This window comes from Canis lupus, chromosome 24, assembly GCF_003254725.2.
Source record: "Canis lupus dingo isolate Sandy chromosome 24, ASM325472v2, whole genome shotgun sequence".
Lineage (NCBI taxonomy): Eukaryota > Metazoa > Chordata > Mammalia > Carnivora > Canidae > Canis > Canis lupus.
The window spans coordinates 21,069,291-21,083,426 of NC_064266.1; the positions used below are offsets into that span (position 1 = coordinate 21,069,291).

Below are 14,136 nucleotides of genomic sequence, written 5' to 3' on the forward strand. Positions count from 1 at the left end.
GCCTGTATTGTTCTTCTCTGTGTCCCCAGAGCCCAGGACAGCGTCTGGGCATCAAATATTTAAGGGGTTAAGGAACAGCTGAATATTGCATGAATCAGTCATGAATGAACAAATTCTTAGTTATTAGGATGAGGACTTGAGGGGAGCGGAACAGCCTGGGTGGAGGAAGTCGGCGAGGCCCGGGGCACAGGACCCTCAGCTCTCGCTAGGGACGGCCGATGCCCACCGCGGTGGTTGCGAGTTCCCTCCCCCACCGCTCGGGAGTTGCTTAGCAACGGGTCGCCCAGCCCTCCGCCACCGGTAGAGGGCGCGCGGGCGGGGAGACGTGAACGCGCACGCGTGCGCGGCGCGGACCGGCGAGGGCTGCACGTCACTTCCTGTTTCTTTAAGGGAACGTGGCTTTTCCCCGCAGCGCCCGTCTTCCCGTCTGTGTCTCTGCTGCGGCGGCCGGAGCGGACCCCGAGCGCAGCGTCGCCATGGACTCGGCCCTCAGCGACCCGCACAACGGCAGCGCCGAGGCAGGCGGCACAGCCAACGGCACGACGCGGCCGCCTTCCACGCCCGAGGGCATCGCGCTGGCCTACGGCAGCCTCCTGCTCATGGCGCTGCTGCCCATCTTCTTCGGCGCCCTGCGCTCCGTGCGCTGCGCCCGCGGCAAGGTAGGGTCCGAGGCAAAACCGCGCGCGCTTTCCATCTCCTACCCGGGACATGACTGACACAGACCTTCCGCACGCCCGCCCTAGCAGGACAGACACCTCCTCTCCCCGGACGCTGACGCTTGCCGGCACGGATCACCACCGCTTCCCCACCCCGAGCCCACATCCGGGAGCTGGCCTTAGCTGCCCCGGGATCTGACACCTTTTCAGATAGGGACCGGCTTCTACCCCCACTCGGACCCTGACACATCCCGTCCTCTGTGCATCATGCTGCAAACACTGTCAGCCTCACATTGCGATTCGGGCATGTATTCTGAGCCTGCTGGACCCAGCCAGCCTGGCCCCACTCTGCTCCGGCTGCTCATCCCATATGGGACACACCTCATCCTGCGCTCTGAGTCAACCCCCATCTGTACCTGATGCGCTCTGGTCCTGACAACTGAATGGTATAATCCCCTGTCATTCCTCCGTTGGAAACCTTGCCACATCCACCCTAGGGCAAATTCTAGGATCCAGACCCATCCTGAAACGGTGACACCTGTCTAACTGGAATCTGTGGCCTGTAGTGTGCTCTTCTAGAACCACCAGATCAGGCCCTTGCACTGCCTCAGAAAATTAACTCAAGGATATAGGCACAGCTCAGGCCCCAGTTTTTGCATCACTTCTCAGACCAGTTCCACTCAGCCAGCCTCTCAGAACCTAGCATCCTAGCACCTCTTTTTTTTTTTTTTTTTTTTAAAGCAAGCATAGACACCTTCTTTTGCTGATTTGCTCTCCCTAACTGGTAGACACTCAGTCTTGGACCTGTTCTAGACCGAGCCCAGACCCTGTTCCCAAATCCTCACCCTGTTCTCACCCCAGAACCTGACCCTCCCTCAAAGTAGCTTTTCTCCCGGTGCGTCCTGAGACAGTCCCTCCACCACACTGGGCTCACCTGCTGAGCAACTTGAACTGCTGTTGGCCTCTCTTACCAGACCAGGCCAGACCCATTCCTGACCTTCCTCAACAAATGTCCCATTGGGTACCTAGGAGGATTCCATCATCTCTCCCCACCCTCCATCTTCTTCTCTATATTAAGTCCTCTCCAGCCCCTAGCACCAGTGGCTTCCATTTCCTGTCATCCTTTCCCTTCCTGATCTGTAGCTCCTCCCCTACCTAAACCTGAAGTTGAACCTAAACGGAAGCTGTCTTACCCAAAGAGGGCAGGTCCACAAAGCAGTTGCCACTTTGGAAACTGCTCAAGTGCAGGTTCTCAAAACATTACCCAACTTGAGGTCTGCCACCTTCCTTCCCCAAGATCAGAGAACTCTCTGTTGGCTCCTTCTGTGGGCAGACACAAAGGGGAGTAGTCAGCAGGGCAGACACAAAGGGGAGTAGTCAGCAGGGCTCTTCTAAGCAGAGTTCAGGTGGCCTTCAGCTTCCCTGCTGCCGTGCCTTTTTGCAGACCCTTGGTGCAGAAGGAGGTTTTGAAATAGACCAGGACAAAGGAGGTAAAGGCAGCATGGCATGAACTGGGCAGCTTGATCTAAGGGGCTCCCAAAACTGAGTAATTCTCCTTGGTGTCTTCTACACAAGGATCATTAATCTCTTGAAGTATTTTACCAACAACAGAATTTCCTGAACTTTCACTGTTGTCATAGGGGGTGGAGGGTCAAAAATGAGTAAGTCAGCCCTGTTACCAAGGACTTTAGGTGCCTGGACAGAGGAAGAATAATTAGCAATGTGATTGCAGTACAGTAGCACTGTGGGGTTTAAGTAGAAAGTTTGAGCATACTTGAGGCAGAGCAGAGAGGCTTTACGCTGGAGGTGGGCTTAAGTCTTGGTACAGAGGCAGAATTTCAGCCAGAAGGCATTCCAAGCAGTAAATCAAGTAAGCAGCAGTACAAGACAGTTTAGGAGAGGGGCGCCTGGGTAGTGCAGTCAGTTAAGTGTCCAACTCTTGGTTTCATCTTGGGTCATGATCTCAGGGTGGTGAGATGGAGCCCTGTATCCAGCCGAGTTGAGCATAGAGTCCACTTGAGATTCCCTCTCCCTCTCAGCCCCTCCCACTCATGCTCATGCTCTCTTTCCTCTCTCAAATAAATAAATCTAAAAAAAAAAAAAAAGTTAGTTTAGGAGTTGGTGGAAGGTCTGATGTGGGAACAGAGGGCATGCATAGAAAAGAGCTTTCGATCCACCATAGCCTCTAAATACCTCCCCCACCATCCCCTGAAGGCTGCATGAAATCGCAGACAGCCAGACCCACCACTAGTAACCAGGATATTCTGAAGGTTTGCAAAGCTTTCACCTTCTTTGATTCTCCCACCAACTAAATGTTACAGATGAAACCAGTTTTATTTTCCCTGTCGTATGGAGAAAGAAACTGAGGGTCAAAGAAATGACTACTCGTGATCCCGCTGCCAGTTAGGGGCAGAACTGGGTGTTGCTAGACCTAGTCCAGGGCTGCCCTTGGTACAGGTGCTTCTAAAGACCCACACAAGTGGCATTTGGGCCCAGGGGAAAAAACAAGCCAAACACTTCCCTTTTCCTGCCCTGAGTCATGTTTCCCTGGTCATGTGGAAAGGAGAGAGAAAAGTTAGTGTGGGGGCCCAGGAGTTTTGACTTCCCACCAGTGTTAGACCTTAAAGCCAGCTGAGAGAGGGCATGTGAGGACAGAATTCTCCATGGAGCCAAGTTGTCCATAACAGGCAGGGCAAATTGTGAAATCATGGAGAGAAGAAGGTGGAGCATCCAGGAGTATGTTGGGAAGAAGCAGCTGTGGGAGGAGCGGTCTTAGAGGGGTGCCCATCCCTGTCAGAGACTTATGTTCCCAGAAGGGAGCAAATCCCAGCCCAAGCAATAGCTGGAGATCAGATTACTTCAAAGGCCCTTCTTGGCCTGTAACTCAGAGGAGCCCCTCAGCCAACTGGATTGGGCTTCTGCTCTGTGCCAGCACCCCTGGTACCCTGCCCAGGGGCTGGGTATCAGGGGTGCTGGAACAACGAAGGCCAGGCCCTTCTCAGTCCCCACAGAGAAGCAGATGTGTGAGCAGCTGACTAAACTGAATCCTGATATGCCTTCCAGAGGAGGCCACAGCTGCCTTTGCATGGATGGGCGAAAGTTCAGCAAGCAGAACAGGAGAGAGGGAGGCATGGCATTGCAGGGCACATTCAGGGAGGCAATGAGGAGTGTGATGTGAGCCAGGGGCAGGGCCTTGGAGGACTTAACAGGAAGATGCTCAGGCAGCCTGCAGCCATTCTGTACAACAGAATCCTGAAGGCAACACAACAATTGATTTTCATAGTTACAAAATGACCACATACTTGCACTTGTGTTAAAAAAAAAAAAAAAAAATTCCAAGCCATGGAAAAGTATAAAGGAAAAGCCTCCTTAGTACCACTCCTTGAAGGAACCTGGTTAGCTCTTTGGTGTGTAACCTTCTGGAACTTTTTCCATGTAAATACAAATGTGTGTGCCTATGTGTGTATACAAATGTAAATTTATTTTTACAACAATGGGATTTTACAGCACAGACCGCTCTGCAGTTTAATTTTTTTTGTTTTTAATACTATGTCTTGGTCGTTTTTCTATGTCAGTACCTGCAAATCTGCATCATTATTTTATGCAGGGAGGGTAAGTAATGCATGCCCATGGTACAGAATTCCAAAGGTGCAGAGGGTATCATGAAAACCTCTGTCCTACCCAGCTACCTAATCTCCCTCCCTAGAGGCAGCCCCTGTTACCTGTTTCTTAGATATCCATCCAATAAATTTGTGCCTTTACAAATAAGCATATGCTTTCCCCTCATTTTTGCATTATAACTTAAATTTTGTTATAAATACACTTTTTTGCACCTTGCTTTTTTCACCAAATAGATGTTGGAGGTCAAATATATCAGTACATATGGAGTGGTCATGTTCTTTACAAGATTTTATTTGAGATTAAAAAAAGAAGAAGATTTTATTTGAGAGATAGCATGCTCCAGAGAGAGCACTAGCAAGGGAGAGGGGCAGAGGGAGAAGCAGACTCCCTGCTGAGCTGGGAGCCCCATGCAGGGCTCGATTTCCAGGACCCTGGGATCATGACCTGAGCCGAAGACAGGCACTTAACCGACTGAGCCACTCAGGCATCCCTCTGTTCTTTAATAGCTATATGATGTCCTACTTGTATCCCACAATCTGTTTAGAGCACTGGTTCTCAAAATGTGATCACTGGACCACCAGCAGCAGCAACATCACCTGGGAACTTATTAAAAATGCAGATTCTGAATCAGAAATTCAAGGTGGGCCTGATAGTCTTTTTTTCTCCAGCCCTCCTGACAATTCTGATATGTGCTCGTGTGAGAACCTCCAACTTAGAGTCCTCTGCTAGTTGTTTATACAAGTGTCCGTCTTTTCCTATTACAATCCATGCTGAAATTAATCTCCTTATATGTTTGTTATGTCACACTCGTCTATATTCGTAGAACGATTTTTTTTCTTTTGAAATTGATTTGCTGGGTCAAAGGCTACGTGCATGTTTGATTCAGATTATGCATCATAGAGATGTGTAAATTTATACCCCCACCAGCAGTGACCTCAATTCCTGTGTAATGGCTGCGCAGTAGTCCAGTCTCCAGGGCTTTGTGAGCCAGGTATGTGATACAATCAGGTCTAGGCTTCAGAAAGAACTCAGTGATGGGAGGGAGGAAGAACAGGAAGGAGGCTGGTGAGGTGGTTGCAGTGAAGACTGTAGTGGGGCACAGGATTGGAGTTTGGGGGTTAGTTCTAGAAATGCTTAGGAAGCAGTCATGGTGAGGTGAGTGAGTGAGTGAATATGGGAAGAAGAGGAGACCCTGGGGTCTCCAGCTGGGGTTACAGAGTAACAGAATGGTCCATAAATTCCAGATCATTTCTAGGGCATGGCCTGGAAGCAGTACTCCCAGAGGTCAGGCCGAGCCAATGACTTGAGGCCGGGTATCTGTCTTCCCTTGCTGCTTTTGCTTCTGTCCTGATAACATCCAGAATGTTACTGGAAGCTAAATTTATTTCTGCTATTTGTGTCAGCTTCACACACACACACACACACACAAATTATGTTTTATGTTTGGGGAGCTATTGCATTTGCCTAAGAGCATCTGGCTTGACAATCTACATGGAATTAGAAAATCCTAACAACTTTTTTTAACTTTTTGTATTTTTGTAACAACAAAAGTTAACTCTTGGGGGAGGGTTGTTTTGTTTTGGGGTGGGGAACTGAGGGAGAAAGAATCTTGGCAGGCTCTGCACCCAGTGCCAAGCCCGATCCAGGGCTCCATCACAACCTTGATATCATGACCTAAGCTTGAAATTAAGCGAGTCAGATGCCTAACTGACTGAGCCACCCAAGTTCCTCAAAGGATAACTGTTCCATTGTCACAGGCTCCCTGAGCATCATATCACATCTTGCCAGCAGAAATTTCCTGGTAGGAAAGAGAGGTTATCTAGGAAGTAGTGGCTAAGAGTTTGGACACTGGAATCCTGTGTTTGAATCCTGGCTCCACCACTCACAAGTGTAACTTTAAGCAAGGTACCTCACCTCCCTGAGCCTTAGTTTTCTTATCTGTAAAGTGGAGCTCTTAAAAATACCTGCTTCAAAGAGTTTTTGTGAGGATGAAATCATGTAAAGCACCTAGAACAGGGCTTGGCACATGGAATGTGCTCCATAAGTGTTATCCTTAGTACCTTTACTGTCAGATTTCCAGTCTTCCGTCTGACTCAACATTGCAGCTTGGATATTTACACAGTCACCTTCAGAGGCGCCCAGAGTCCTCTGTATAGTGAAACATGTACTTGGCTTGTTCACAAGTAATTTTAAGCCTCTTCCCACCCAGGAGGCAGGGAATATGTGGACATGAGCCATGGCCCTGATTTATAAGTGAGGCCAGAGTCCCACCTTCTCTGCACCTGCAGGTCTGTCTGCCTTGTGTTTCCTTTCTTTGTACACAGAGCAAATTCCTCAACTCAGTCAGTGTGTATATGGCTCCTACCCCCTACCAGAACCTGTGCTTGACCTTCAGGGCTTTACCAAAGTGCCGACTGCTTTCTTGTGATTGCCTTATACATACTAGTAATAATACAGATAATCTAGACAGCTCGTGTGACAGCTCAAGGCACAACACTAAGTATTTCCAGTGCAAAGGTCATAGAATCCTGGGGCACCTGAATGGTTCAGTTGGTTAAGCATCTGCCTTCAGTTCAGGTCATGATCTCAACATCCTGAGATCGAGCCCTGTGTCGTCCTGGGATCCAGCCCTGAGTAGGGCTCCCTGTTCAGCAGTGAGTCTGCTTTTCTCTCTGCCCCCACCCCGATTTGTGCTTGCACATACATGCTCTCTTAAATAAATAAATAATAAATCTTAAAAAAAAAAAAAAAAAGGGTTGTAGAATCCTAAAACTCATCATATAGCTGAGGAGACCAAGGCTCTGAGAGAGTAACATTCCCAGGCCTCAGAGCTGGGAGGAGGCAGAGCTGGAAGTTGGGCTGGGCTTTCTAACATCAGAGCCCTCTCCCAACCATTTGGCACTTGTACCAGGTATCACAGCAGCATACATCTTATCTTGTCATGTGTCACACCGTATTGTGATATTCTGTTTAAGTGTCAGTGTTTAAGTGACCTGCCTGCCTGCCTGTGGACTCTTTGAGATTAACAGCTGTCTAATATACATTTGTACCTACGCCCCTGCTACATAGGACATATATGTGGAAGCGCATGGAGAGGTGGGGGAACTTTCCCAAGCCCCATGGCACACTGCTGCCAAAAGCAGAAAGAAACCTAAGGCTGGGGGCAGCCTGGGTGGCTCAGTGGTTTGGCACCTGCCTTCAACCCAGGATGTGATCCTGGAGACCCGGGTTCGAGTCCCACATCGGGCTCCCTGCATGGAGCCCGCTTCTCTCTCTGCTTGTGTCTCTGCCTCTGTCTCTCATCAATAAATAAAATCTTAAAAAAAAAAAAAAAAAAAAGGAAAGAAAGAAACCCAGGGCTGGGGAAGTAGGAAGAGGGAGAGAACCCTGCCTCTTTGTGTCAGTACTGCTTACCTGTCCCACCCCCTCCTTCCAGCAGAGCTGCCCCTGGGTGCTCCAGAAAGGAGGGTCTCCCAGGCACCTCAGTCATACATATGTTGGGTTTTGATGAAGTGCCTCCCCACTCACCTCTCCCTGACAATATCAGCTCCTCATACAGTCACGGTATTTTATAGTTTGCCAGGCTATTTCACATCCCATATCTCATTTGGTGGAAGTCCCTTGGCCCTTTTAGAGGTAAATAAAGCTAGAGATTGTGATCCTGTTTGACAGAGGAGTTTAAACTGAGACTCAGTGAAGGATTTGCCTCAGTCACCCAGCAAGCCATTAATAGAGCACTGAATACCTTGATTTTACTTTACATGTATTATTTGCATATGTGTCAATTTTATCTGTAGGAAAAATTCCCTGAAGTGGAATTGCTTGGTCAAGGGTATATGCACTTGTGATTTTGACAAATATGTAAGTGTGCTCTTTGCAGGGAGACCAGTTTACCCTCCTGAAGGCACCAAGGGTGTACCTGTTTCCCCATAACCTTACCAGCTCAGTCTGTTATCTAGCATGGGGATGTTTGCTATTCTGATAGATGAAAAATGGAATCTTAGTGAACTTCAACTAGAGTTTCTCTTATTAAAAATGAGAATGAAAAAAAAGGTGAGGATGAACATTTTTTCCTGTGATTAAGAGCCTTGTGTGCTTCTTGCTCTCTGACCCTTCTCTGTATCCTTGGGCCCATGCAAACTACAACTTGAAGCACCTGCTGAGTTATACTCCCCAAAAGACTGGACCAGAACCAATAGTGTATGCACATCCTAGCTCCCCGCCTCCCGGTTCTATTTCATGACCATTTCATGGGTTTACTGCTCTCTGACTTCATCTCCTTCCCCTTCTGCATTTTTCCTTCCATCCTTGAGCAGAAGGTCTACCTGACCCAAAAACTGCCAGGCAGCTTCTCCTTTAGCATGTTTTGTTGGTTTTTTTAAGAGGCAGCCATGAGCCAAAAAATTAATGAGATACTGAGGCTGAACATGATCCCTTGTCCCAGGGATGCTTTTGCCTTATTCACAGGATGGACACTGTGGCAGTGGAATCTCAGGCATTGTGATGAGCCTGTGGAGAGAACCTCTCTTTGACTTGAACAGAAGTCTCATCTGGCATTGCTAGGACTTTTGGTAGCTAGGATATAAAATAGAATAGACATAGAAAAGTGGGAATTGCAGTGGGGGAGTCAGCTTAGCCCAGTGGGAAGTCTGGGAAAGCTTCACCGCAGTAACATTGGGCAGGATCTTGACGACTGAGGATTCTGCGTAGCCGAGAGAGCATGGAGAGCATGATCTTGAAAGCTTTCAACTCTGTTTTTTCAATATAAATTTAAACCAGAATTATACTACCATTGATATAGATTTTCATTAGAAAGGTTTCTAGGGGCAGCCTGGGTGGCTCAGCAGTTTAGCGCTGCCTTCAGCTCAGGCCCTGATCCTGGAGACCGGGGATCGAGTCCCGCATCAGGCTCCCTGTGTGGAGCCTGCTTCTCCCTCTGCCTGTGTCTCTGCCTCTCTCTGTAGCTGTGTGTCTCTCATGAATAAATAAATAAAATCTTAAAAAAAAAAAAAAAAAAAGAAAAAGAAAGAAAGGTTTCTGGTAGGAATTCTGTGAAGTTGATAAAATCTCTATGCTGTGCTATTGCTCTACTCCCAGTTTTTTCCTTTTTTTAAAGTGCTGAAATTATTTTGACCACATTGAGGTTTTTTCATGTACGTATTTATCCTCTGTCATGTCTTTACCCAAATCACATTGTTGCCAACTATAGCATCTGCCATTATGGATTTAATCATGGCTTTTACTCTTACCAGATTCAATTTTCCCAAATTCCTCAAGTTTAAGTTTGATCAAGATTTGCTCCTCCTCACGTTTGGCATCTGCCCAATTGCAGCTTCCGTTGCTGTCAGTTTTATTTATTGTTGATTTGTTTCTACTCCGAACTATTGGATAACAAATTCATCACATCTACCTGGTAGCTAATCCATAAGGAAACTGGGAGTAGTTCTCAGGAGGTGTAGAACTGCTCTACTGTCCTTAGCGTTCAGAATTCTCTTGCAGGTATTGCATACCATACCTGCCTCTGCCATCACTCTTCTCCCTAGATCTGCCACACATGCAGTGCCAGAGTCCAGATTGCCCCAATGGCAGAATGGCAGGGTGGAGCATCTTGCCCCTGGGTGAGCAGAGGGAACCACATTGCCACGGCCTAGGGTCAGGAAGATGGGGTGAGCTCTAGCCCTCAGAAGCCAGAACCACACCCTTTGCTAACAGGCACCTTTCTTGTCTGCTCTAGAACGCCTCAGACATGCCGGAGACCATCACCAGCCGGGACGCTGCCCGGTTTCCCATCATCGCCAGCTGCACGCTCTTGGGGCTCTATCTCTTTTTCAAAGTAAGTCTTCTGTCACTTGTTGCGTCATTTGGTTAAATAACTTCACTTTGTCTTGTTTTATTTTTCCCATCACAGGAGACATGCATGTTCATTTGTAGAAAATAATGAGCAAGAGGGGGGAAAAGTCATCATAATTCACCTCAAGACCAACTACACAGAGATAACCACCGATGGTGTTTGGGACTCCTCCCTATAGTCTTTTATTTCTTTTCTCCGCGTGGCTTTTTTTGTTTTGTTTTCATGATACCGTTTTTTGGTTGCATTGTACTGTTTATGCTGGGACGGGATATAGCTTGTGTCTCTGATGCACCTCTACCATACTAATTGCCTTTTTTTTTAATTTACCGAGGTTTATTTTCCCAATAAAAGTTACACAGGCTCAGTGTTGAAAACGTGGAAAACACAGAAAAGTAAAAAGGGGAAAACAGCAGTCATCCAAAACCCCACTACCAGAGACAATCACAGATTCCCTTTGGAGGTGTGTCCTTGCGCTGTTTTCCTGGTGCATGGTTTCTCCGTAGCTGTGGCCACGTGGCGTACTCAGTTTTGTAGCTGCTGCTTTCACTCCCCATTAATAACATCATAAGCATTCTCTCATGTTACTGCAAACTCTTCTTAAGCTTTTTTTTTTTTAATAAAACATGCACTATTATGAAAATAAGATGCAGAAAACATAAAGGGAGGGAAAAATACACAGAGGTAACAATTGCTATTAACATTTGGGCATGTTTCCTTTCAGGCTTTTAATAAGCATGCTTTTAACATAATTAGAATCCTACCCTAGCTGTAGTATTGTGTCTTTTGTTTTTGTAGGAGTGCCTCACAAGTGCTTTTTTTCTGGTCATTGAAAAGCTCTCAAGAACAACTTTTAATTCACATGTAAAAAATACATGTAGATGGTGAAAGAAATGTTTTCAATCTAAGGGACAATGTAAATGAACCATATCTTCCTAATTTGGTTTCTTGTGACTCTTACACATAGATCTACATTTATATTAAAATTTTAAAACAAATGTATCAGATGTAGGACTTTTACCATGGAGATATTTTTGTATCAACACAGTCAAATCTACCTCATTCTCTTGCACACCAGTTTGTGGCTCTGTTTTATGGCTGTGCCCTTGAGGGATGTCTAGTGCTGGGATATCACAGCAGTGCTGCCGCAAGCACCAGGCACAGTATCTTGGCCTGGGCACATATTTTCAAGTATGTCTGCAGTAGGAGGACCAAGTCATATAACATCTCAATTTGCAGTTTGAACAAATAGTACCAACTCCCCCCAAAAGATTGCATCCATTTACATTTCCTCTAACAGTTAGGAGTGTGCTGGCTCCCCTATACTCTCACCAGCATTGAGTAGCATCAAAATTCCTTATCTTTCCCAGTTTGTGAGTGAGTCAGCAACATAATTTTTAACTCCTGTTTCCTGTCCCATTGCTCCCTCATTGTTGGATCAGAGTTACACTTCTTAACTGGTTTCAGAATACCCCCACAGGCAGATTCACCACAGTTCACCTCCAGCATCTCCCTCACTTTTTATTCTTACAAATAAGAGTCCATCAAATAACAGGAGGGATTCACAGGTTTTTTTCCCCTTGGACCTTGGGTGAAGAGTTGAATTTATTCCATGCTTTGGTTCATAGCACACCATCATCAGTCCATGCCAGGCCCCTTCTTCACCCCTAGTGCCCACCTGCATCTCCCACCTTCATTTCCCTCTCCACAAGAAGTATCTGCTCTAATGCGTTTGCTTTGTCTTCAGATGTGTGTCTCCTTATAAAACGTACAGTGTCAGTGTATCTGTGTGTATTGAGAGTCCAGCTTCCATAAATAGAGCTGTGCGGTACATCTCTCTCTCTGCTTTTTCTCTCCTCTATACTTTTGAAATCTCTCTGTGGCCATCTGTATATCTAGCCCATTGCCCCCAACTTGGCTTTTGGCAGATATTTCTCAGGTCTCTGCCATGCTGAGTGCCAGGAATACGTACCCAGCCCCTTGCCTCAAGACCTTCTAACATTTTTAGAATTTAGATTCTTTCCTTCAGCTATGTTCCCTCGGAAAAGAATTTCTGGCAGTGGAAGGTATGAGCATTTTTCTTTAAGGCATTGGATGCTCAGCCTGTCCCCCAATCCAGGTGGGTAAGTTCCAGCCTGCTGGTGCCAGAGCACACAGCATACCTCTTGCCCATGTCTCTAGAGGGTCCACACTAAGATTTCTGAAAAGTGGCTGCCTGGACAACACAGCCAACAGATTCCTCCCAAACTCCAGGCTGGTGGCTGGTTTCCTCCTCTCCCCTGAGTGGGACATTTCTCAACATCGTAAAATTTACCTTGTCCCACCTCCTTTAAAACTGATTGTTTTAAGTTAACTTATAAAAATTATACCCCCCCCAAAAAAAATTATGCCCAGCAACATAAGTAAAGGAAGAAATTGGGGTGAAGGAGAAAATTAAAATATGATAAAACAAAGCCTAGGGTGAAGACCATACCCTGAACCCAGGCTCTAAACTTGAAAGACAGGTACTCTTGTCAGAGTGACTGATACTGGTGTGGCTCTGAGTTTCTAGCAGCTAAAGCACAAAGAAAGCCAGACTTGGTGCAACCTGGTGCACAATTTATAGGCCACACAGTCAAGCCAACTGGTAGCTATAAGTTGCAGCCAGAGAGATTTCCCCAAGGCCCCCGTGGAAGGAACACTACTGAAAGGCATACCACATCTTCATAAAACATGGCCCACATGCCTAGGAAACATGTTCATAGGGCTTTTTCTTATAGTAGTTGTATTATCGGCCACTGCGTTGCTTATCCATTGATTCTGCAAATATTTATTGAGTGCCTGCTGTGTACAAGGCCCAGAGTGAGAAGAACAGCTGATGATCCCTGCCCTCAAGGAGTTTCCTATTAATTGGTGGAGATGGACACCAGTCAGTCACACTGATAAATATGAAGTTACAGTCTGGGAAGTGCTATGGAGGCAAGGTATAGCACCAGGAAAGGATGAAAGAGCCAGCCAAGCTAGCATGAACCTCTACTCCTGCCCATCTCTAAAAGCAGCACCTCCATCTACCTCACTGTTCTACTCGACCCTCCAGGCACAAGCCCCTGGAGTTGTCCTCCCTGCTCTTTCTCCCAGACAGCCCCTCAGCACCTCCCACATCTGCCATTCCAGAGCAGATCTGGAATCTCACTGCTGCTCTTCACTTCCCTCCATCTCCCAGCCGAGAGCACCATCCTCTATCCACCAGACTGTGCAGTGCCCTCCTCACCAAACTGTTTGCTTCCACCCTCGCCTTGTCTTCCACGCAGCAGCACAGGGATCCTCTCAGACCATCTGATCATGTCACAGCCCTGCCCTCAGCCTCCAGTACTAGCCTGTCTCACCCAGAGGAATCTAGTTTTTCTAATGGCACTGCAGAGTCTCTTTCCCTCTTACCTTCCCAGCCTCCTCTCCTGACATTGCCCCTTTACTCCCTCAGCTCCAGACTCACAGGCTCTGACTGTTCCCCACACACATGAGCAACATTCCTACCTCAGGAGCTTTTCACCCACCCTTCCCTCTGCCCCAAATGCTCTTCCCCCCTCGAGTACCCTCACAGTAGCTCCCTTACTTCGTTAAGGTTCTACTCCTGAACGAGGTATCTTCCCATTGAGAGGCTGTCACCAGCCACCTCTCTAAAAGAGCAGCTCTCCTCTCTTCTGTCTCCTGGCCCTACTTTGCTTTTCTTCTAAGTACCCATCACCACTTGACAACATATTGCATTTTTGTTTCTTTTGAGATTCTTTCTCCCTTACTGGAACATGAACTCCATGAGGGCAGGGACTTTAGGCCTTTTTCCTTGACATATGTATGCCCAGCTGTTTATACAATGCCATGCACATAGTAAGCAGTCAGTAAATGTGAGCTGAATTACTGAGATGTGGTTGTATCAAGGAAAGCTGCTCTGAACTGAGAGCTGAAGAAAGAAGGGTGGCCTAGATGAGGAGGGGAGAATGTTCTGGGTGGCAGGAGAGTGTGTGCAAGGCCTGC

At 47.1% G+C, this 14,136-nt stretch overlaps 1 protein-coding gene across 6 annotated transcripts in view; it reads left to right on the forward strand.

Moving 5' to 3' along the window:
• The first annotated feature begins 370 nt into the window (after positions 1-370).
• HM13 (histocompatibility minor 13) overlaps positions 371-14,136 on the forward strand; it is a 40,513-nt gene continuing 26,747 nt past the window's right edge. Inside the window, exons 1-3 of one of the 6 annotated variants that reach the window (XM_025469632.3) lie at positions 371-659; positions 10,012-10,110; positions 10,460-10,588. In XM_025469632.3, the coding sequence (XP_025325417.1) occupies positions 477-659; positions 10,012-10,110; positions 10,460-10,588 (411 nt within the window). In that variant the 5' untranslated portion in view covers positions 371-476. The remainder of the gene's footprint in view (positions 660-10,011; positions 10,111-10,459; positions 10,589-14,136) is intronic. The other 5 variants (XM_025469633.3, XM_025469635.3, XM_025469634.3 and 2 more) reach the window with 5 other exon arrangements.